The sequence below is a fragment of the Barbatula barbatula genome (genome assembly GCF_947034865.1).
Source record: "Barbatula barbatula genome assembly, chromosome: 16".
NCBI lineage: Eukaryota > Metazoa > Chordata > Actinopteri > Cypriniformes > Nemacheilidae > Barbatula > Barbatula barbatula.
This window is the reverse complement of record NC_136779.1, coordinates 17,728,006-17,753,425: the sequence shown is the minus strand read 5'-3', so window position 1 is coordinate 17,753,425 and position 25,420 is coordinate 17,728,006. Positions and strand designations below refer to the sequence as shown.

The 25,420-nt window shown below is 40.6% G+C and overlaps 1 protein-coding gene across 1 annotated transcript; it reads right to left on the bottom strand.

Annotated features, from left to right (window-relative positions):
• Positions 1-555: 555 nt before the first annotated feature.
• Positions 556-13,520, bottom strand: ppp4cb (protein phosphatase 4, catalytic subunit b). Its single transcript, XM_079475747.1, has 9 exons — positions 13,365-13,520; positions 12,265-12,458; positions 12,117-12,168; positions 11,939-11,989; positions 10,327-10,428; positions 2,402-2,575; positions 2,108-2,234; positions 1,811-2,000; positions 556-1,430 (listed from the first exon to the last, which is right to left on the bottom strand). The coding sequence occupies exons 2-9, from the start codon at positions 12,360-12,362 to the stop codon at positions 1,301-1,303; spliced, it is 924 nt and encodes a 307-aa protein (XP_079331873.1). The 5' UTR covers positions 12,363-12,458; positions 13,365-13,520; the 3' UTR covers positions 556-1,300.
• Between the last annotated feature and the right edge of the window lie 11,900 nt (positions 13,521-25,420).

The following is a 25,420-nucleotide window of genomic DNA, read 5'->3' as shown; positions in this document are numbered from 1 at the left end:
ATATTTTGTGGTTTGCGCGTACAGTGTCTGCTTGCAGTTAAATAATAGAAACTGTGAGAGCTTGAGCAACATATATTTCTAACAGTCTAAAGTTTTCTTAAAACAAAAAATCTTAAAAAAAGATTTTAGTCTTAAAAGCACGTTGCAGTGATATTAACCCACTAATGATTTAGTAGCATTAAAACATTACGAGTATCTTCTAACATTAAAAGAGCACCCTTAAATCCATAAATTATCTCTGGGTTAGTGTGAACTATAGAATTTCCGAGAGCATGTGAATGCAGCACAACACCACTTGGCTGCATTAACTTTATAAACAGCCTTGTGGTTACATAGCTAAAGCTACATAAATATAATAAAATAGACATGGAATTTATCCAAGCGATCAAAGTTATATGAAATTAGTATAGCCATATAGAACATATTTTGCAATAAAACAGTTTTCATACTCTGTCTGCATAATGTAAAATCAAAACAATATTTGAGCGTGTGCCACAATGGGCCAATCGAAATATTCCAAAATACAGTATTCTCAGTAATTCAACATTCAATTAACAAGTGTGAATGAAATGCAAATTGTCACGTCTTGTTTATATAAAAGTACATTTTATTTTCACAAATTAAAAATAAAAAGCAACAGTAAGTTATACAGAGAGAACAGTCAAGAGGGAGAAGCACATTTTCTATTTCTATAATTTGTTTTGTGTTCAAAAGATTTCCAGTGTTAATGTTCATAAATATGACTACATTGGGGGATGAGCAGCATCTCTGTTCTGTCCTTCAAAAAGAAAAAAATAAGGCTAAAGCTGTGAAACGGACTCAAATTGCTAAATTGTAACCAATGAAAAACATTTGCCTTATTCTTTCACACAAACAACTTAAATGAGAGTGAGAGGAGAATGTAGTAATTTAAAAAGAACATTGCTCCATGTTCAAACCTGCTGAGGAACAGGTTAACTGTCTTGTATTTCCAGCAGTCAAACCTTCAAACCTGCATTGTACTCTGTTCCACCGTCTCTACTGCTACAGTATTCACATATATAATGACTATAACTACAGCGTACAATGAGAGTAAGATTTCACAGCGGTGTAAGAGGGTATAATGTCAAGGATGTGTCCTGGTGGCAAAGATAAAATATGATAAGAGTAATGGAAGGTAGAAAATACAGAATATTACAGAGTAAGAAAAAAGACAATTAAGACAGCTGGGAAGGAACAGAAAAACAAAATCTGAAAATTAAAGTTCACACAGCGTAACACTTTCTGTTGAGAGAGCTTGCGTCCTAATGACAAAGGAATCTCAAAGGAAATAGTCAGCAACTGGCTTTTTGGAGGGAATGCCTCTTGTTTCTTGTGGAGCGGCTTCAAATATAATGAATTCTTTCTGCAGGTGCTCATCAAGCTCCAAGATTGCAGCCACATTACCACATCTATTATAAGAATAAAACAAAGTTACAAACATTATCTATAAAATAAACTGTTTGGTTGTATTGATCAGTTGTTTTGCACAAACACTAGTTTTCAATGTTTAGTAAACAACAAATACAAATTTTGAGGTTGAAAAGCAATTAATTGTATCATCTTTTAATTTAAAATGTTCTTTTAGTAAAAAAAAAACGAAACTAATCTTTTTACATACATTTAATTTAACAGGGGTAAAAGACTGGTTCTTCCTAGCTTTGTAACAACATTTAATAGAACCCCTGTTAAGAAGCTGTATTGTGTCTGGCTAAAAACATCATTTACACCTAGGATGGCATTACCATGATTAATTTAACTTTTCCTTTAACTGCTGTGTTACAAAACCCACCTGTAGCAGTAATTTGGAGCAGACCATACAGTGAGAACAGTCTCATTGAAGTGCCATTTGTACCCTTCCATGACAAGCTGGTGTGCCCTACAAATCATATCGATGTCATTGGCAGCATTGAACTGGGCCACAACATCACTGCCAAAAAGATAGCCAGCTCCTCTAGGGCTAACACCCCAGCCTGTGGTGTCTGAATTAAGGGAGAGATCTATTAAATCATTGAGTGTCTTTCATTAAAGCACTAGTAATGTGCCTGCAGTATTTCTATTTGTGTACGGTCAATAAAATAAACTTTACCTTCAGGATCAGACCACAAAAGATCACACATAGGCCCATCGTGAGGCACTTCTTGCTTCCGGTCAATGGTTCTAATCTGGTCCAAAGTTTGTATTGAAGGCGAGAGGCCTCCATGTACACAAAATATCTGTACAAAAAAATCAACTTCAGTGCTTTGTTGAAATTTTTCATTCAACCATCAAAGGAATAGTTCATACTGCATTGTTCATAAAAATGACCACTTTTTTTATTAATGGCAACACTAAAACCTTTTTAATAAAGGCCTATCAACTATCAAAACAAACAAAAACTCACCTTGCCGTCAATGATCGCTGAGAGAGACAGGTAGTCAAAGATCTCTGTGCAGTACCTCCATACTGTAACGGAGCCGTATTTTCTTAAGCACTCATCATAAAACCCGTATACCTGTGTGATTTGCCTGGACTCATGATTCCCTCTGATCAGGGTAATTCTGTCTGGATAACGTACCTGCAAAAGCCAAAGCATAGCTACATTAAAACTTTCATTGAATGAATTAAATTTAAAATGGCTATTGAATCCATTGAAGATATTCACATTATGTAATACGTCAGCTAGAGAGCACAAAACAAAAAGCTTGATGATGCTGTAAAGGAACGTGGAATGATGGGTGGAATGCTAGATGCACTCAATTACTACACTCAATCACTATTGTAATTGATTTCATATGGCTCTAGTTATATTCTGATGTCATACAACGCTACATGCTGTTGAATACACCTATGATTTCTAATAGCTCGTTCACAATGAACAAAAAAAGGAAAGTAAATTTAAGAATTTATGAAACTGTAACACTGGGTAACAACTGGAAGATTTGTGTCGTTATCACAGGCCTGTGTTGGAGGTTTGTAGTTCGCTTATGGTGCTGTACAGCTCACGAAGCGCGTCCTTAGCATTTGCACCCGGGGGATGTAAACCACAACAATAACAATGGCCGTGAACTACCGCGGTAGATAGAACAGCCAACACGTCACAAATATAAACTTCAACAGAGTTTCGTTTCCAGACCATTGATTGTTTATGTATACACAAGTCACCTCGGCGGGTCTTTCCAGACAGTGATGATTCTCTGTCCGCTCGGTAGCAAGTAAGACCATTCAGCTAAATGGCGGAATCCGGGATGATGTCGTTTAGCCAAGTTTCAGTGAAAACAAACACACAGCAATCCCTTGTCTCATGCTGTGTTGACTGACTGAGACGAATTAAGAATTTTTCAATTTAACATTTGAGACCATGTGTGTTAACTAAACAAAACAAATAATATAAATTTTGGAATTAATGTAACATTTAACTGCATGTGCCACAAGCACAAGCAACTGAATATGCTAATTAGAACAACAAGAATTTATTCTAAATTGATTTGTGACCCTATGAATCGATTCTGAATCGAATCGTGATGGACCATACGATTCCCACCCATAGTATACTATAGCATTAACTTATATAAACTATATCAAAAACTTGCACTAGATACTTTGAACCAGACAGGAAAAACGGGTAAAAATAAGGTGATGTACATCTTACCAGTAAAATTTTTAGTTTTTTTGTCTTGTTTTGAGGTCTACTTAAATTCTTATTATATAATGAAGTCATATTTTGTAATAATAATAAAACGTTTTACTAGCACATTTACTTCAATTTAAGTAAATAATATATTCAATGGCGGAATTATACAAAACAAATCCTGTTATTTGAAGGTGCTATTCCTTGTGATGTCAAACTTAGTGTGTCAATTTAGTTAATGTTGCTGTTAAAGCATAAATAATATCTTCAAAATTATAAAGCTCAAAGTTCAATGTCAAGCGAGATATTGTCTTTAAGAGACGAGACAAGAGGAAGAGCCGCTGGTGTAGTGTAGTGTAGGGTTATCCGAGATTGTAAACATTTGACTGACCTACAGTCCTACAGCTGGTAATAAGAATTCAGCTACACACATTCTAAGATAACAAACGGTCGAATAACAGCTTTCATTACTTTTACATCGGCTGTGAAAGCAGTTCTGTGTAATAAACTGATATTTTGTGCGAGCGCATACCTCTAAAACACCTTTTTTGAGTACTTAAATCGATGTACCGATCCTTCTGATTTTCTTAAAGACCTAGCTTTGCCCGCTAGCTTTGTTTAGTGCTGCAAATCGGAAACCATTCCTCCTTCACTGCACAGGAAATGCGCGTTGCTGTGTCGCCATAGGCAGAAAGGAAAAAAACACGCTAGCAGCACTATGTCCGCTGTTTGGCAATATTTCAAAATTGACAAACCAAGTCAGTGAAATGGCGACATGTCTCATATGCCATTCTGCAATTTCGAGGGGTGGCACAAGTATTAGCAACTTTAACACGAGTAACTTAATGCATTTGAAGATGCATCACCCCGAAGAACACGATAGCTACAGGGTCAACTCAGCGCTCTGCTAGTTGGGCATTATGCTGAAAAACAAGTGAAATAATCCACCCATAACAAATAAAAGTATCAAATATTTTTTTGACCTTCTTTCCATCAGTAGTTTTCTGATCCGCTCCTGTCCGGTTATTTCTCTCTCACATGCAGTGCTCATGCAGGGATCTGCGCGTGCATATAACAAAGCTCAGATTGCTTTGTTTGCTGTTAATAGTTTTAATAAAGTTTAACTTCAGGCTCGCCAAGGTGAAACACGCGATGATGCTCGCCGCATGAGCGCTTGGACGTGACGTGCAACTTTCCAGTTTTGGGTCTCACAATGCAAAGAGTGATATCATTGTTATACATGTTGTCTATCTTCCAACTGTATACATATGATATAGTCAGAAGATAAATATAAATAAAGTGTCATTATCCGAACTTCAGGTGATTGATTCTTAACTTGTTCAGTTGAGGTTCATGTACGTACTCCAATACTCAAGTCTCTGGCTGCACATAGTGTCTTTAAAGGACTACCTAGATTGAGTAAGAGTTGCTGTTGCACTTTTTTTTATTTAAAAACTCAAATGCATTTCATTTAACAAAATTGTTCCTGGACTGAAGTTTTACAGAGATTATTCTCTTATATTATTCAGTTTTAAGCAGTTATTTTATAAAACTAAAATGCCCCAGTTTACAGAGTAAGATTAATGGCTGTCAGATGTATGTCAGATAATAAAAAACTCACTGTATGCATTTGTTCATGTTTTCAAAGGATAAATCTGAAGCACACCATTAAATAATTCTAATCTATTCATACAGGGCTAGCAGTATATACAGATACACACCCAGTTCAGTACTCTGTTTCGGCAATGGAAAAACGGTTTCGGAACATCCCTACAATAGACTTAATTAATCTGAAATATAAAGCATTTTTGCAACTAGAAACATGAACATCCATTGTTAAACACCCAAAAAAAACAATAAAAACTAGGATGGTACCTTTAAAGAGCTTTTTTTTACATCGCGTACCCGCTCATTCTCCTTCACAACTCCTTCCTGGTGGAACATTCTTCCTAACACGGACCAGTCAACCACATCTCTCACAACCTTCAAAAAACTACTTAAAACACACCTCTTCTGTGAATACTTGACAGACAATTGAAAAGAAAAATATAGCTGCAAGCAGCGATTCCCGGGTTCGAGCAGTCTAAAGCGTCAAGATTGTTCAGAATGAAGAGAACTATTGGCCAAAAGGCGCTGCCTTTAGTAGGTGACCTCGGAGCTAGTTCTTGAGTTATGGCCAATTTAATGTAAAAGGCTCCGCTTCAGAATGAGGAGAGCTATCATATGATGTAAATAGTTTGAGTATATGTCAAATGTCACGTGATACACAATTGTTTTTGCAACCAAAAACACGTCAATTTAGCCATTTTTATAGCGCCACCTAGTGTCCAAACGCCGCGGCCTTATGTATGTGACCTCTGAGTGATCTAAGATTTCTCTAATAGTTATTGAGTTATGGCCATTTAAATGTAATAGGCCCCGCCCATTTGTTTATTTTAGTGCCCCTAAGCAACCTTGAAAGGAAATTTCTACTTTCTTTCGATAATTATTGACATTCACACTCCACAGAAGTCATCTGAATTGGTTTGGTTCCGATTAATCGAAAAACCTAGGACGAGTTCGCGAAAGTAGGTTTTTGACATCATCAGCGATAACTCACGAACCATTTGATCGACAGAAGTGGTTCCAGAGGCAAAGCTATCATATGATGACAATAGTTTGAGTATTTGTCAAAAGTCACGTGATATACAATTGTTTATGCACTCTAAAAGGGTTATTTCGCACACCGGTGGCGAATGAGGTCATATTTCTTACAGACCTTCAGGACCACGAGTCGAACAAGCCCAGCGAGTGTCGTTTTGATCGGCCTCCGTTAACCTGGTCTAATGAGTGCTCAAACTTCATTGGCCGATGACCGCCATGTTTCTTTAGATACGACAATGTCCCTATATAAAGTCATGGTGCATGACACAAAGACACACCATAACAAATAATTAGTAGATCGGGCAAACGGTTGGGTAGTTATAGCCCTTTTCGAGTTCATGTATATTATAGCGCCACCTAGTGGCCAAACACCAACTCCTTTTTACTGTGACCCTGGACTGAGAGTCTACAGATTTGGTCCAAGCCCCATGAAGATTGCTCAAACGGTTCACGAGTTATGGCCATTTTAGTAAAATAAGCCACTTCCGGTTCAGACGGTTTGGCGCCCCCTAGCAACGGTGAATCGAAATTTCAATTTTCTTTGGATAATTATTCACATTCACACTCCACAGAGTTCTACAGCGTTGGTTTGGTTCCGACCGGACAAAAATCCAGGGACTAATTCTTTTTTTTTTTGCATAAAATGCAAATTAGCGGAAAAAATTGCATACCGGAAATGAAATTGGAGATATAGGTTTTTTAAGTTGAGCCAATGATTACAATGATATAAAACACTTAGATGTGCGCCAAACGGTTTAGGGGTTACGAACGCAAACGCGCTCAGCATCGCTGTAGCGCCCCCTATGGTCCGACATGGCTGACTCAGAGTATCTGAGTAGCGAGCAAGACTACTACCATCTGACCGAGTCTCAGCTCTGTCGGCCTTACGGTTTAGGCTGCCCATTCAGTTTTAGGGAAGAGATAAAACTGCAAGCAGTAATAACGGGTTTTTAGTCATCGGAGCCATCCAAGGCACTGTGACATCATTGAACAGGCTCAGGGGGCACTCCCAAACACACCCACGACGAATCAAAGTCCTGCACGCACAGAAAAATGACAGGATTAAGCAGCAATCCTCGGGTAGATGAGACGGAATCACGCGAAGCTCATAAGTGTGCGGTCTCAAACATTCCTTCAGGGTTCTTCATATGTATTATACTACTTAATGTAAAGTCAGTTGGATTATTTATTAAGTAGTAGCGACCTTAAACGTACATTCTGCACGTTTATATAATAAAGGACCCTGTAATGGTCACACAACAAAAAAAAAACTCAACATGTTTTGATCATTATTGACCTAGAGAGTCCAGAGAATTGTACTGTGGTGGAAATTTTGAAATTGCTTGAAAATCTAAGAACTAGTTAGCAAAAGTAAGTTATTAACATTGTCACCGATAACTCGTGAACCGTTTGATTGACATCAATGGATCAAGAGGCAAAGTTGTTCAGAATGTGGAGGACTATCGTATGATATCATTAGTTTGTGTAAATGTCAAATGTCACGTGATGCACAATTGTTTAAGAAATGAAATACGCGTCAATTTTGCCATTTTTACTGTTTTAGCGCCACCTAGTGTCCAAACGCCACCTTCTTTTGTAGGTGACCTCAGAGTGATGGTCTACACATATGTTTCAAGCCCCATGATGATGTGTTAATCCGTTCCACTTACCGTGTATGAATATAAATTTCAACTTTTATTCAATAATTATTTACATTCACACTCCACAGAAGTCATCTGCATTGGTTTGGTTCCGATTGGTTGAAAAACCAAGGCCTAGTTCGCGAAAGTAGATTTCTGACATCGTCAGCGATAACTCACTAACCGTTTGATCGACAGAAGCGTGTCCAGAGGCAAAGTTGTTCAGAATTAGAGGAGCTATCATATGATGTAAATAGTTTGTGTACATGTCAAATGTCACGTGATACACAATTGTTTATGCACTCTAAAACCGTTACTTCGCCCCCCGGTGGCCGAATGAGTTCATATTTCTTACAGACCTTCAGGACCACGAGTCGAACAAGCCCAGCGAGTGTCGTTTCGATCGGCCCCCGTTAACCCTGTGTAATGAGTGCTCAAAATTCATTGGCTGGTAGCGGCCACGTTTTTTGAGAAACGCCAAGGTCCTTTTATACAGTCATGGTGCATGACACAAAGACACACCATACCAAATAATCAGTCGATCGGGCAAACGGTTGCATAGTTATAGCCCTTTTCGAGTTATTTGCTATTATAGCGCCACCTAGTGGCCAAACACAGTCTTTTTTATTGTGACCCCGGACTAAGGGTCTACATATACGGTCTAAGCCCCGTGAAGATAGTTCAAACGGTTCACAAGTTATGGTCATTTTAGTGAAATAGGCTACTTCCGGTTTTGGTGTTTTGATGCCCCCTAGCAACCCTGAATCGAAACTTCAACTTTTTTTCAATGAATATTTACATTCACACTCCACAGAATTCATCATTTGACGATTTGGCTGGTTCACTGTATCTGAGTAACCCGCAAAGATACAACCAATTGACAAAGTCTCGAGTTTCTACGACTTACGGTTTGGGCTGGGCGACGCGTTTTAAGGCAGAAAAATTATAATAATAAGAAGAATAAAAGCTTTTGACTAGCTTTTGTTGAAATTAGTAACTTAGTATTAGTACTATTGCTCTTTTATGACATATCGCTTATTACTCCCCGAACTCTTTGGATAAATGCGTCTGCTAAATGACTAAATGTAAATATCTCTAACAGAAATCTATTTCAATGTAAATTTAATCAACAATAACATTCACGATAACTATATCTTGGGCAATAATATAAACAATAATGATAGGCATAATTGTGCAGCCCTATCACATTAATATTTCAATTAAACTTGTGAACTTATGAATGTGTGTTTTCCCAGTGTTAAAAATGTATGAGACAGATTACTAGTCGGTGGGTCCTGGACTGAAAACGTTTGGAGTGAAAATATGTAGGGGAAACGGATGGAAAAATTTTAATTCTTATTTTCACTCTATTACTTTGGGTAATATATTACCAAATAACAGTCTACTTTTTGACTATAACTAGTGCAACTTGCAAGTGCTACAGCGATGCTCGGTTTAGTCCTCTTCAGGGCCTCACATCACCAACTGTTAGCGGTAACAGTTTTCTTGCATATTTTGCAAAATATTGTGCTCTGTTGGAGGTCTGTCCTCTTGTAACCAAACCACGTACATACTTTGAAGTAGCTCCCTTTTTAGGCACTTAAATCATCCTGGGAGGCTGACATGATGCTGCTCTCAGACAGTTCCTCTCAGAAAGGTGAGTCAGTTACATAGAATTAAATGTATCGGCTTGTCAGTGAGTTCATTTGTGGTATAGAAAAACGAAGAGGAGAAACTAAGACCCGTCCATAGAAAACATTTGATTGATCTGTGACACATAGAAAGCCAAAATGAACCCCTCTGTCCAGTTTATTACCACATATTCCCCTCAAGCTCCAGCCTTTTGTAACATTACACAGAAATTTTACATTTTAAAATCAGATCCAGACTTACAAAAATCTTTTCAAAACCCTCCAATGATGTCATTTCGTAGAGCAAAAAATGTATCACCTGTGTTACCACTGTGGTAACATCGCAGAACTGGTCAAATGTATCTATAAAGAGTGTTATCAATTGTAATTCATGTAATGCTATTTATTGTCCAAGTGAATCGTTATTGAAATTGACTAAAATATGTTTTATTGATGCTTTGTCTTTTCTTTTTATTCTATTAGGAAGCCACTCCTACAATCAGCATAATTATCCTAGTAGCAAACACCTGTTGCTGTTTATAAAGCGTGTTTGTTCTTTGCTGTTCTTGATGTCTGATGAAGGCCTTGATAGTGGCCAAAACATCACTGATATTAAATAATAAAATTTGATACTTTTTGTGTTGCACCATTTATTCATTCAGTAATCTGTTTGGCTTCAAACACTGTTGGTTTGGGATAATAGGATAAAACTGTGCTAGTGGTTTTGAACATTTCAATTAAAAAAATCGAACTCAATGTGCCTTTAAAGTATGGATTTCAGTACCTTAAGAGCAAGTAGTAAGAGAAATGTCTCCACACTGTAAAAGCCTCGGTCCACAAAATCTCCCATGAAGAGGTAGTTTGTTTCTGGAACATCTCCTCCTACCTAAAGCAAAACGAATGATTAAATATTGTTTTATAATAAACCATTAATCACTGTATTACCTGTTCCCAGATTACTAATTACTTATATATTGACCATTTTCAGCGATCGATATATTCCAGTAAAACAACAAGCATATTTTGTAAAGAGAGTCACCCAAAAATGAACATTTCGTCATATATTACTCTTCTTTTTCCAAACCTGTATAAATGTATTTGTTTGGTTGAACACAGAGAAAGATATTTGGATGAATGCTTGTAAGCAAACAGTTCTTGAACCCGAAAATTACAATGGTAGTCAAAAGTGCCCCAGAACCGTTTGCTCTCCTACATTCTTCAAAACATCTTTAAAAATTCTCAAGTAATTTTTGGGAGTCAATAGTTTCCAAAAACTGTTAACCCAGATCTGACAATAATATCTGGCTTTAATGTTGATAGAAAATAAAGTAAACGGGCTTGATACCTCCAATGCCGACGGTTAAGATCCTAAAAAATAACCTGCAAAAAAGATGGAGCCATAGTGCTTGTTTCCATGGTTATTACGTGACCGTCATCTGAGAAAGATATTAATAATATAAACACATATAAATATTGTTTTTTTTGTCGTTCACGGTCAGTATCTGTCTTATTTAGCTTTGCATCAATAAATAAGGTAGGCCTGTTTATTTCAACTAAGGTAGGGAGTCACAGAGCATTTTAAAACAACCAAAAAATGCATCCGTGCAAATTTATTTACAGGCTATAACTTGAAGGCGACAACCCTATTTGAACTTCTGTACATTTTCATGTTTCAAGTTGTTGAAATTAGCATTACTTCATGTATTTTTAACGAACGCATATGAATTAAGTAAGAACAACCTCTCCAAATAGGTTATGGTAATAACTTAATTATTGTTAATCCTTTAATATTACGTTGGTATTTTTAGACCTAATGTTAATGAATACTGCGGCTCACCAGTTTTGAAACATTTAATATGGGGATATGAACAGAGCATAAAACGCAATACGGGCATCCGATGTGTAAACTTAAAATATTTAAACGAGCTTGCGATCTTAGTGAACAAAGATTTAGGAACACATACAAAATATTAGTTGTATTTTTGGTATACTATAAAATTATTAAAGAAGTGAAGCGTTAAATAAGACGTGACAAATTCTTCAGCGGTAACGTAACCTTGTAGTGACGCAGTTTTATTCTTATGAAGAATTCAAGAATGTGCGCACATCCCTTGTATGAAATGACATGAGGCAGAGTGAAGGATGACAGGATTTTCATTTTTGGGTGAACTATCACTTTAAAGTCAATTTGGCCCACTGATCTGATAACATGGGTCAGAAATTGCCATGGGAATAATAAATGGGAATCAATAAAACTTTTTGATTGATATGGATCGATGCCACATTACAAATGTTGCTCCAAGCAAGTTGTGCAAGCAGTGTAATGCAAATCGCTTTGGATGCTGTGGGGAAAAATGTAAAGATCACATTTTTTAAGTATGAGAATTCATACTTACTCTAAACAACTCCTTTAAATCGTAAAACTGCCCATGGATGTCACCACACACCTTAAGAGTGAAAAGAAAGTTTACACACAGACATGATCAAACTTATAGCTTACCCAAAATATAAAACAGGTTTTACAATGTTTCGAAAAATTTGCGCTCACACTGCTCTAGTTTTATATATACTTACTGTTACAGGAGAGTCCACTCTCTGTACGTTGCTCTCTTCTACAAGAATCTCTCTGAAACACACACAGACACAGTGTAGTATAAACTCATGATCAAATATATAAAAGAGGCTAATATCTTTCATATCACAAAGATTATGCAATTTATACCTGGCCTTGGCACACAGGGCTTTCACCTCGTTCTCCTTGATGAGTTCACATCTCCGTAACTGTTCGATCTGTCTGTCAAGATCACTCATGTCACCCATGGCAGATTGCAGAAAAAGGTTCACCAACAAATATAACTCCTTCAAACACAGTATGGCATATGAAGAGAAACTCTGGACGAATCTGGGGTCAGCAACCTGTTTGATGTGAAAAAAGACAGCAACAACTGACATAAGCACAGTTAATATATAGCAATACATCATACCACATAAATTATATAAGTAAAAAAACATGATTATGTCATTAAGGGCACAGTTTAGTACAAGTACAAGAGTGGCTTCAACTGACGCAAAAGTCAACATTAGTCATAAGTAACGTCACATTCAACCAGTGCCAAGAGGCCGAGTAGCCATGAAACGGGTTCTTTACAAAAAGCAACGTTATTTTAAAGCCATGACAGTCTTTAAAAGATAAATAGATTGTTCAAAATACAAATTTCCAATTTTTTGGATAAATGAAAAATATAAATAATTATGAGACTACGCAGCATTTAACACTTGACACTCGAACAAAGACAAACATACTAAAATAAAGAACACAAGTGGACTTCATGTTGGGGTGACAGTTCACTCTAGTGTATATTTCTGAATATTTCTAATAGGTATAAAAACGTAACCTTAATATAAAAGACCTTAGGTACAACAACTTATTTAGAAAGATTCGATCACATGCAACTTAATTGCTTTAAATCTACAGGCAAACCATTTAGCTCAGCTCATTCGTCCACATTCTAAACGTTAAACGTTATCAGAATTTGACTGTGACAAGTTGTCTAAAAACATAATTATTAAATGGGGAAAGGAAAATAACAACACATAAACCACCGACAATCATGCATCGTTAAGATATTAACATTCTTAATGTCAAACTCGACCACAAATTCCACACACAGGCGAGTCGATCCGGAATTAGCGAGCTAACTAACGTTAGCCCGAGCAGCTAAAGGCCTGAAACATCGAGCTTATCTCTATATTTAACGGCTAATGGAGTCTTTTACCGCTCAAACCACAAGAAAGTTAACGAAAAATATAAGCGACATCTACCTTGGATAACTTCAGAAAGACCTGCGAAGACTAAAGTAAATCGAAACATCGGCGTCAGTTGGCTTTTCGGGTCCTCTACACGGTTCATCTGTCTTTTTCTCCCACCTCCCTCTACCGGCGTCAAGCACCTCCTTCGTCTTCTTCTTCTCGTTTTAGAGTTTAATGGCGGTTGTCAAACAAACATTTGGAAAATTCCCGCCACCTACTGGGCTGGACTGTGAAACGTTGATAGTTAAACAGAAAGTTTAAGAGAAACAAAATAATACAATAATTAGGAACAAATTAACATAATTAGACCCCAGCATCTTCTAAATTATATTAAACAAATGTATATTTCTTAAGAATCTCATTAGAGAGCGGTGTTTTCGATCCATTATTTAATAATGTTTTAAGTGTAAGGCTTTCTATTTCCATATCTGAACTCTTCCAACAGTCACATCCTATCATTTTCATAAGCAGAACAAGTTCTACTGCTTCTGATGATCTGCAAAAACTACTGTTCCCAGATTCATGTTTGGTGATTCTACAAAGGGAATATATGGAGTCAAGTGATAATTGTATCTTCTCATCTACTACCAATATTCCCTCTTTCATCTCCCACTTGATTCTGAATGTGATATAGATGTCTTCCTCTACTCAAAGATCTTGCCATTTCCAATTTCGATGAGATGATTTCAGAGCATGCTTTGTTAACTGATCCGCTTCCTCATTTCCTTCCACCCCACATGTGCTGGTACCCACAAGAACTGGTACCCACTCTTAACATACATAAAAGGATTTAATATAAGATGTCTTGTCCGGATGATCTCCCACTAATAAGATTCTGAATGTGATAATGCTAAAGAGTCTGAGCAGCACATGACCACATTCTTTGGTTCAGCATCCTCCATCCACATGACAACATGATCAGAAACTCTTTTAACAAATTAAATTTTAAAACGTGGAATACATACAGCAGAAGCTCGGTCAGTTTCAGGATCTTTGGATCCATCAGTGAAAACTTTTATCACATTTTTTAAATTTCCACTTCACACTTTGCTATTACTCTATTTATATCATTAACCATTTCTTACAAGCCAGGATCTTCTTCTGGCAACAGGAGCAGCCAACACTTCTACAGAGGGGCACATTTCTATTATGCTTATAATTTCACGTGATTGAGCAGCTTCTCCAAAACTACCAAACTTGGCAGACTCACCCAACATTTAGCCGATACTTTTTTAATGGGATGATTTACATAGTGACCCTTTATTGAATCCCAACAAGTCAACATTAATTTCTTCTAATGTCAAGAGGCATTTCACCCATTTCTACTTTGCAGTAAAAGATCTGATCGCACCCCCAGCGTATTCGTAAAGTAGAGCTGCACGATTCTGGATAAATTGAGAATCACGATTCTTTTGTTTTAAATAGAGTTCACGATTCTCTTACGACTCTGAATGACAAATAAAAAGTAATTTATTAAGGATTTGTTTACAATTACCATAGTTAAATTATAGTGGTTAGTTTTTCTTGTTTTACTTCAAATGTAAAAGTTAAACTTTATAAAAAGTGTTAATGCATTGAAGTGACTTCAATATTTATAAAGTAAAACATATTCATAATGCAGGTGACACCTGCAATTAAAGGTCTTTAGAAAGATTGATACATTTGCCCGACATCTACAGATTGCTTGAAGTCTTTAAAGAAGGATACAAATGAATGCCATAAACGTTTACCATAGTGACATATAAGTGGATTTGTCCGCACTACAAACTGCAATAGTTATAGTTTTGTTTCAAACCTGTCCAGTTAAGACGTGAAGCATAATCAGAACAAAGTAACACAATGCTGAAAGACAATCATATGAGCAGTTTTGTTGTAAGGCCGTATTTACTTTATGTTGGTTTGTTATTTGGTGAGAGATTAATTTGAGCAGACTGAGAGCTTGTAAACGGGCTTGTCTCATAGACGCAGCAGAATCATTGATTTTCATTTGGTGTTTGAATCGAAATCACGATCTTTTAATGATTGAACATGCAGCTCTATCGAAAAGCCGCTGACTGAATCCTTTCTACCTTCTGTAACCGTTTAAGACGAAGACCCGTAGACCTATGCTATAAATCCATAATACATAGTTGACCTAATTAATGCACAATATTTAGCCTACTCTTCAAGTTGAGATGCCTAGCACCCCAATCCACACCAACTAAACATCTTAATATATGAATATATATATAAAAATACTTTTTTACATTTGTCAACTATTTTCTGAATATGAATTGCATATGTCAGTTTTATATCTATCCAAATCCCCATGTAATCACAATTACTTCTTCAAATTGTTGACTGTACAACATTCTACACCATTGACCACAGCACACTCCTACATAAACTTGAAAATTGTGTTGGCATTAAGGGATTAGCTTTGAAATAGCTTAGATCTTATTTATCAATAACGTAGCAATAAACAATGAGGTGTCACGCAAATCGCAAGTCCAGTACGGTGTACCACAGGGGTCAGTCTTAGGGACTATGCTCTTCGCATTATACATGCTACCTCTAGGAGATATAATAAAGCAACACAGAGTTAGCTTTCCCTGTTATGCTGATGATACGCAACTTTATATTTCCTTGAAGCCTCATGAAACACAGCTATTCCATCAAATAGTGTAATGCATAGTCGATATAAAAAAGTGGGTGAGTAACAATTTCTTATTACTGAACTCAGACAGAACTGAAGTGTTACTTATTGGACCGAAAACCGCCACACGTAACAACCAAAAATACTGCTTAACTATTGATGGATGTTTCATAAAACCCTCATCTTCAGCAAAGAATCTTGGCGTTTTATTCGATAGTACTCTGTCATTTGAGAACCAGGTCACCAACAACTGTAAAATTGGGTTTTTCCATCTTAAAAATATATCTAAACTACGTCATATGCTGTCACCATCAGATGCAGAGAAGTTAATTCATGCCTTTATGATATCAAGACTAGATTACTGTAATGCACTTTTAGGTGGTTGCCCTGCAGGCCTATTACAAAAACTGGTCCAAAATGCGGCAGCTCGAGTTCTTACACGTACAAAAATGTATAAGCATATTAGCCTGGTTTTGTCAACCTTGCACTGGTTCCCTATTATGCATTGCATTAATTTTAAAATCTTGCTTATTGCCTATAAAGCCCTGCATGGTTTAGCTCCTCACTACTTGAGTGAACTTCTCTCGTATTACAGTCCTTAACGTGCACTACGCTCTCAGGCGTCCGGTCAGTTGGTAATACCTAGAATTTCAAAATCAAGTGCAGGCGGCAGATCATTTTCTTATCTAGCGCCTAAACTTTGGAACAGCCTTCCCCGCACTGTCCGGGAGGCAGACACACTCTGTCAGTTTATAGACTAAAGACGCATCGTTTTAATCTTGCATACACTACACTATCATAATATATATATATTACGAAGGTTTAGGCTGCACTAGTTAGATCAACCGGAACCAGGAACACTTCCAGTAACAACTGATGCATTTGTTGCTACAAAGAGTGCAGAGCAGTACTCTACTCTCAGCCAGTCTTGTCTCATTGTTCAAAGGTTACTAGAGTGGGCAGGACACAGTCCAAGGTTACCAGAGCGGGCAGAATCATGACAGAGCCACGTGTTTTGTGTGGAGAGAAACATTTTATTGTCAGTCATGACATAATATGTGTTCTCGCCGGTCTCATCTCTGGCCCCGCCCCTCTCTGTAACGTGGCTGCCTTAGGCGGGGATCGAAACCGGGTCTGCAGTGCTCAAGTGCAAGGTGTTTACCACTAAGCTAACTCCCCAACAGTTGAACCCAAAAGCAGAAGAGCAATGAGCCAGGATGCCTGTGTTTCTTTCCAAAAATAGAATCTTTAATTGTAGAAAAAATACAAAGTACAAATAAACAAGGAAAGCCGAGCTTCCATAAAACAGTGAAACAAAACAGACACTAGGGTCAAAAAGGTATAAAGTAACAAACTTGAAATCTTGATCACAGCGCACTGAAGCACAGAAAACATAGGCTCAAGACTGAACACAAAGGCAGGGAACAAACAGACTTATAAAGGGCTAGACACAGGTGAAGGGTATGAGGATTAACGAGCAGAGTAATGGACGAGGTTAGGGACGTTGGCGCCATCTGCAGGAGTGGAGGGAACAAGCAAAAGATGAGATCTTTACAGGAGCCCCTCTCCTAGGAACGGCTCCTGACGTTCTTCTGGCAGTTCCCTCGGGCTCGGTGGAATTCTGAGATGAGAGTCGGATCCAGGATGTCTCGAGCAGGAACCCAGCTCCGCTCCTCCTGGCCATAGCCCTCCCAGTCCACCAGATATTGAGTTCTCCCACGGACCTGGCGAGAATCAAGCAGTCTACGGACTGTGTAAGCTGGCTGCCCATCAATGATGCGGGGTGCTGGGGCACGCTTCCTAGCTGGGGACAGAGTAGAGCAAACAACAGGTCTTAGACGGGAAACATGAAAAGTGGGGTGAACCTTCATGGACCTGGGGAGGTGGAGTCGATATGAAACTGGATTAATCTTCCTGAGGATCTTGAATGGACCGATGTATCGTGGGGCCAGCTTGCGGGATTCCACCCGCAGAGGAAGATCTCGGGTTGACAGCCACACTCTTTGCCCTAAGTGAAGCGAGGGTCCCACCTTCCGGTGTCGATTAGCCTGCCTCTGTTGTTGTCGACTGGCCCTCAATAAAGCAACACGTGCTCTTTGCCAGGAACGTCGGCACCGGCGGACCAGCTGAGTAGCAGCAGGGACGTCAACCTCTGGCTCCTGTCCGGGAAACAGAGGGGGAGGGAAACCATACTGACATTCAAAAGGAGACATGTCTAGGGAGGAATGGTAAAGGGTGTTATGAGCGAATTCAGCCCAGATTAATCGAGAGCTCCATGTGGATTGATTGTCGGAAACCAGGCATCTTAATGTCCTTTCAATGTCTTGATTTACTCTCTCTGTCTGGCCGTTGGACTGGGGGTGGAAGCCGGAAGACAGGCTGATGGAAGATCCGATAAGCCGTCCGAATGCCTTCCAGAACCGGGAAGTGAACTGTGGACCCCGGTCGGAAACCATATCCTGCGGGAAGCCGTGGATCCTGAACACATGCCTCATCAACAGTTCTGCGGTTTGGTTTGCTGTGGGGAGCTTGGGCAGAGGTAAGAGATGGCAAGTCTTTGAAAATCTATCCACCACCACCAGAATTACCGTATTTCCTTGAGAGTGTGGTAAACCTGTGATAAAGTCCAGAGAAATGTGAGAACAAGGGCGTCTTAGAATCGGAAGTGGGCACAGCAAGCCTTGAGGGTGGGTTCTAGGCTCCTTATTCTGGGCACAAACTGAGCAGGCAGTGACGAAGGCCCGGACGTCTTTGTGCAGTTTAGGCCACCAGAACTTCCTCTGGACAAGCTTGCATGTTCTGGTAGTTCCCGGGTGTCCAGAGGGGAGGGAAGCATGAGCCCACTGCAAAACCTCAGAACGCAGACAGTTAGGGACAAAGAGACGCCCAGGAGGGCCATGACCTGGTCCTGGCTGCTGCAGTTGGGCCCTCTTGACAGCCGTCTCAATATCCCACTGGATGGGGGCCACCACCCTGGAAGTGGGGAGAATGGGTTCTGGAACGGACTCCCCCTCTTGTGGCTCAAACTGTCTCGAGAGTGCATCAATGCCATCTTAATGGCCAGCAGTTCCCTGTTTCCAATATCATAATTTCTCTGAGTTGGGGTAAGCCGACGAGAGAAAAAAGCACATGGGTGAAGCTTATTATCACTCCTACTCCTCTGTGATAGAACAGCTCCTACCCCCACATCTGAGGCATCCACCTCCAATACAAAGGGTATCTCTGGATCAGGGAGAGTTAGGATTGGGGCAGATGTGAAGAGTCGCTTCAATCTATTGAAGGCTTGATTAGCTCTGCTGGTCCACACAAATGGTTTGGCTGATTTCTTAGTCAGTGCGGAGAGAGGCTCTGCAACAGAACTAAAGTCTCTAATGAACCTCCTATAAAAATTGGAAAAGCCCAAAAAGCGCTGTACCTGCTTCACCGAAGTTGGATGGGGCCAATCCAAGACTGCCTGGATCTTGCCAGGATCCATATGAAGGCTGCCCTTGGACACATGGAAGCCTAGAAATGAGACTGCTGGAACATGAAACTCACTCTTCTCCAGCTTCACAAAGAGTTTGTGTTTTAGCAGCTGGACCAGAACCTGCCGAACATGCTGAATATGTTCCTGGTAGTTGCGGGAGAATATGAGTATGTCATCCAGATAAACAAATACAGAAATATTCAGCATCTCTCTGAGAACATCATTAATAAAGGCCTGGAAGACTGCTGGAGCATTAACCAGGCCGAATGGCATTACCTGGTATTCGTAGTGGCCCGTTGGAGTGTTGAATGCAGTCTTCCACTCGTCTCCCTCACGGATTCTAACTAGATGGTATGCATTACGAAGGTCCAGCTTCGTAAATATGGTGGCACCCTGCAAGATCTCAAAAGCCGTGGTCATGAGGGGAAGAGGGTACCGGTTCTTGACGGTAAAACAGTTTAAGCCTCTGTAGTCAATGCAGGGTTGGAGGCTGCCATCCTTCTTTTCAACAAAGAAAAAACCCGCTCCTGCAGGTGAGGTAGAAGGACGGACGAATCCGCTGTCCAGAGCTTCTTTTAGGTACTTGTCCATGGCTAATCTTTCAGGACCAGAGAGAGAGTAGAGCCTTCCACGAGGTGGGCAGGTACCAGGAACCAGTTCAATAGGGCAATCATAAGGTCTATGAGGGGGCAGTGAGGCAGCTCTGTCCTTACTGAAAACCTCATAAAGGTCTGCATACTCCGGGGGAACTCGGGATAACGAGCTACAGGCTTGGTCTTAGCTGACTCCATCTTGGGAACAGCCATGACTTCAGTGGACAGTATCTCGGGAACAGAGGCAGATCTCCACATGGAGATATCTGATGAAGGTTCTGGGAATGATTCTAGGGGATTGGGGGAACAGCAGAAGGCGATGTCTGAAACACGGCAGTTAGTTCCCCAGGATCTAACAATCCCTCGGGCCCAGTCAACATGTGGGTTGTGAGCAGTCAGCCAAGGGAAGCCAAGGATTAGAGGAAGCTTAGGAGAATGAATCAAAAAGAACTGTATCTGTTCCTGGTGTTGCCCCACCTTTAGCTGGAGAGATGGGGTACAATGATTAACCTGTCCTGAACCCAGAGGACTGCCATCAACTGCTGTAATGTTAAGGGGTTTCTGAAGCATCACAGGCTGAATAGAAAGTCTCTCGGCCATCTCAAAGTCCATAAAACTCCCAGCGGCCCCAGAGTCTACAAAGGCACTAACTTGATGATGTTGAATGCCCTGGGTGATGGTGGCATGGATGGTCAAACCAGAGGTCGCCGAGCAGGGGGTGATTCCTATTCTCGCCCTGGACCCCCTCCTCCTGGACGAGAGTGGGCTTTTCCCGACAACTCAGGGCATGCAAAGCGAAAGTGGCCTGGCTTGCCACAATAGAGACAGCATCTCTCTCTCATCCGTCTGTTACGTTCAGCTTGAGATATCCTGGTCCCACCCAACTGCATGGGTTCCTCTGGGTCACTAGGAGACGAACGTAGTTTAATAGGGCTAGCAGACTCAAGCAATCTGTTCTCCAGTTGTCGCTCCTGTTGACGTTCCCTGAGACGATGGTCTACCCGGATGGCCACGTCAATGAAGGATTCGAGATCAGGCACAGGGTCTCGGTATGCTAACTCATCCTTGAGCTCAGGAGACAAGGCATGGTGAAAGGTAGCTGTCACCAGGTGAACGAACCAGGAACCGAAGAGAGACTGCGACTCGTTGTTAGGGGGAAGAAATGCCGGTGCGACACCATAACGAGCGCCAGCTGAAGCTAATGATTAGCGCTTCATTGAAGCATGTGCTTCAGTATAAAGAGAGAGGCTGAAAGCATGGTAGGAGGAGAAGAGGAAGGGGGAAGAGAGTGTTCGTGCAGTTGTGAAGCGCTGTAGGAATACTCGAGGATCATCGTAGTGGCAGTGAGTGGTGAGTGAGGAACAGAAACTGTACCAGCTGGGGAGACCATCGAGCACGGGTTTTATCGTTTGGAACTACTAACCTTTGGATCATTCGCCCTATGAAGAGGAGAGAAACGAGTTGATTAATCGCTGTAAAGAGAGAGTGAGTTTGCAGTGTCTGATGGAGTGAAACCAACACGTGTGAGGATTTACCAGAGTGATTTATGCACAAGTGTGTTGTTTCCAGGTCCCTAACGATCGTGTGCATGGCGTAGAGGAGGAAGGAGAACTCAATGCTCCGTTGTTGCCACAAATCACGAGCACTGTATCCCGCCTCAGCGAAAGCCCAGCCTTGCCAATTCTTCCGATGATGCCTTTCCAGTATATCCAGAACGAGAGTGGAGGCTGGTAAAGTACCCGGATTTTGTCTCACCTACTACTGCCTGCCTCACTATCGAATTGTCCGTCCCTTACAGGGAGTAAAGAGGGAGCTACTGTGACGAGTTGGATGGTGGCTTTGTGAGCACGTTGACGAATCCAAGTCCAGAAGCTGCCTGCCCCACGAGTAATCCCACGAGCCTGCTTAGAGAGGAGTACACTCACCTGGAGAACGGAAAAGTACCTACCGGCACCCCCCCTTCCTCACTTCATCAACGCTACAGCCACAGGCCCACCAAGAGAGGAATATCCTTACCTGAAGGACGGAGAAGTACCTACCAGCCCCCGCTTCTTCATTGCGTCCACGCTACAGCCACAGGCCCACCAAGAGAGGAATATCCTTACCTGAAGGACGGAGAAGCATCTACCAGCCCCCACTTCTTCATTGCGTCCACGCTACAGTCACGAGCATCCCCACCCCTGCTTTTATCCCTTTTTAGATTAATAAAGAAACTTACCTTTTAAACTCATCCTTGTTGTCCGCCTCTTGGTGTTCTCTGGTGTCTGCTCCTCCGGAGTGTGGTAAATAACCCTCGGCCCGGTCACCGGGTGACATAGCTCTCAGGGCTCTTTGATCCCATCCACTCTCTGTGGCGAGAGTGCGAAACTCAATAGCAAACTCTGCTGCACACCGGGTACCTTGAGAGAGATTGAGTAAGCGGTGATCCACATCTCCCCTACTAGCTGGATGATGGAAAACTCTCTTCATCTCAGAAATGAAGTCTTGACTGTTGGCTGTGAGTGGAGATCGCTGATCCCACAAGGCTGAGGCCCAGTCCAATGCCTTGCCAGTGAGAAGGGTAATGATGTACGCCACTCTACTACTTTCGGTGGGAAAGCTGCTAGGCTGGAGCTGGAAGGCCAGTGTACACTGAGTAATGAAACCTCTGCATCTCTCAGGACTGCCATCAAATCATTCAGGGGCAGGTAGTCTGGGCTCTGATGGTAAAGCAACCATAGACCTGAGTGGGAGATCAGGAGGTGGGTCTCGGGACTGGGTTTGAGACTGGTGACTCAGAAGGTGAAGGATCTCTGACAGAGCCTGATCATGCCTCTGAACTGTTGCGGCTTGCTCCGAAAGGGCTGACAGAATTCGATCGACCTTTGAGAGTGGTGAAGACTCCATGGTTCAGTCTTGCTGTAACGTGGCTGCCTTAGGCGGGGATCGAACCCGGGTCTGCAGTGCTCAAGTGCAAGGTGTTTACCACTAAGCTAACTCCCCAACAGTTGAACCCAAAAGCAGAAGAGCAATGAGCCAGGATGCCTGTGTTTCTTTCCAAAAATAGAATCTTTAATTGTAGAAAAAATACAAAGTACAAATAAACAAGGAAAGCCGAGCTTCCATAAAACAGTGAAACAAAACAGACACTAGGGTCAAAAAGGTATAAAGTAACAAACTTGAAATCTTGATCACAGCGCACTGAAGCACAGAAAACATAGGCTCAAGACTGAACACAAAGGCAGGGAACAAACAGACTTATAAAGGGCTAGACACAGGTGAAGGGTATGAGGATTAACGAGCAGAGTAATGGACGAGGTTAGGGACGTTGGCGCCATCTGCAGGAGTGGAGGGAACAAGCAAAAGATGAGATCTTTACACTCTCGTTTCCTTGTTAGCTTCCATTAGTGTTTCATTCCCCACACTGCTTTGTGTAATTATACCTTGTTAGTTTCCCCCTATTTAATGCCCCTGTGCGAGTTCGTTTTGTATTATCTCTTGTTGCTTGTGTCACCCTGGCTACATGGATATATTGAATTACCTTGGTTTTTGTCGTGGTCCCCTGTTACTCGTGGTCCCTGTCATTTAATGGAGTTTTAGGTTAATTACTGCTTCTTGTCTATGCCCCATCGTGGGTAGTTTTTTGTTTCCAGTTTGTTTCCAGTTACGTTCCTGTTTTCAACCCCTCGTGGGTGTTCGATATTAAAGTTTTCGTGTGTCCACTACTGCTGCCTGCGCTTTGGTTCTTCTCCATTTAGCAGACGTTTTTATTCAAAGCGAATTGCAAAAAGTTCGGGGAGCAATATGCGATATGTCATAAAAGAGCAATAGTACATTAGGTGCTAATACAAAGTTATAGTTTCAACAAAAGTAAACACCTACAAGTTGAGAGAAGAGGGTTAGTGTACTTTGTTTTCTTTTGTCCGTCAAGTAATCACAGAAGAGATGGGTTTTAAGTAGTTTTTTGAAGGTTGTGATTGATTCGGTTGACCGGACGGAGTTAGAAAGAATGTTCCACCAGGAAGGTAATGTGAAGGAGAATGAGCGGGAAAGCGATTTACTGCCCTTGCTGAACGCAGGATTCTTGATGGGGTGTAGGAGTGTAGTAGGGTGTGAAAGTATGCCGGTGCAGATCCAGTGATAGTCCTGTAGACAAACATCAGTGACTTGAATCTGATACGGGCTTCAACCGGTAGCCAGTGGAGAGAGATGAAAACGGGTGACACATGAGCCCTTTTGGGCTGTTGGAAGATGAGGTGTGCTGCGTTCTGAACCAGCTGAAGTGGTTTGATAGCCTTTGCAGAAAGACCAGCAAGCAGAGCATTGCAGTAGTTAAACCTTGAGATTACCAGGGCCTGAACAAGGATTTGTGCCGCATGCTCAGTGAGGTAGGGTCTAACCTTTCGAAGGTTGAATAAGGCACATTGACATATTGAAGTGTCTTCGGATTAGTACCTGCCCTTATAAAACCAAATTTAATGTATGTAACGTAGACCGCTTATGTATGTAATGTAGGTGGCAGTTTCTTACCAGCGCGGTGTGCGGTGGTTTGGGAAATATATATGAATTATAAAATAATGGACCCTATTTAAATACTTGAAATATACTTGAAATTAAAATATGATATCTGAAATAAATGAGGATGAAACATCCGTCCAAATAAAGCAAATTCATCAGTGAAATGACACACTACAGCATATTTAAAACATTTATATAAACATCAGAAAATAATGAAAACTTAAACGATTAAAGTTAAATATTAAATAAAAAAGTCACATATAAACCCTTGAAGTCCTTAACAATTCCATTTTCATTTCAGAAAACGGGCCAATTTACAGTAACATAATTTTTATTTGAATGTCGTAACGTGTTAGTTTAATCTGACGTTGCGACGTGATTGGACATTCAATCTGACGTTGTGAAGTGTTTGATGGAAATTGACTTTTAGATATTGCATCTTGACTCGACTTCATAATAATTATTAAATCATTACAAAACAAGAAAATAAGTCAATTTAAAAATAAATTCAAATTTGGGCGGTAGTCTACCACTGCCTATACGGCCCACCAGATGACGCTCCGAGGCAACCAAAGGGCCCCAGCCCACTGGTTGAGAATCACTGCTCTAGCGGAGTTCAGACTAGCAGATCTCTGCTTCCCTCTAGCGGCGGGCAGACATAACAGCCTGATGGTGTTACCTCTAGTATGGTCATAAACGATGAGCTAGCACAGTTGTTATTACATTTACATTTATTCATTTGACAGACGCTTTTATCCAAAGCGACTTACAAGTTTTTTACAGTGGCACATTACTGCAGAGCAATCAGGGCTAAGGTGCCTTGCTCAAGGGCACTTCAGTCATGACCTGCTGTTGATCACAAGCCCAACACTCTAAC

Bases quoted from the DNA above. Each gene is read 5' to 3' on its own strand.
- ppp4cb (XM_079475747.1), bottom strand. From the start codon at position 12,362: ATGGGTGACATGAGTGATCTTGACAGACAGATCGAACAGTTACGGAGA. The intron at 12,169-12,264 runs GTATAAATTGCA...TGTGTGTTTCAG, and splicing joins GCCCTGTGTGCCAAGGCCAG to AGAGATTCTTGTAGAAGAGA. The intron at 11,990-12,116 runs GTAAGTATATAT...TTCACTCTTAAG, and splicing joins GAGTGGACTCTCCTGTAACA to GTGTGTGGTGACATCCATGG.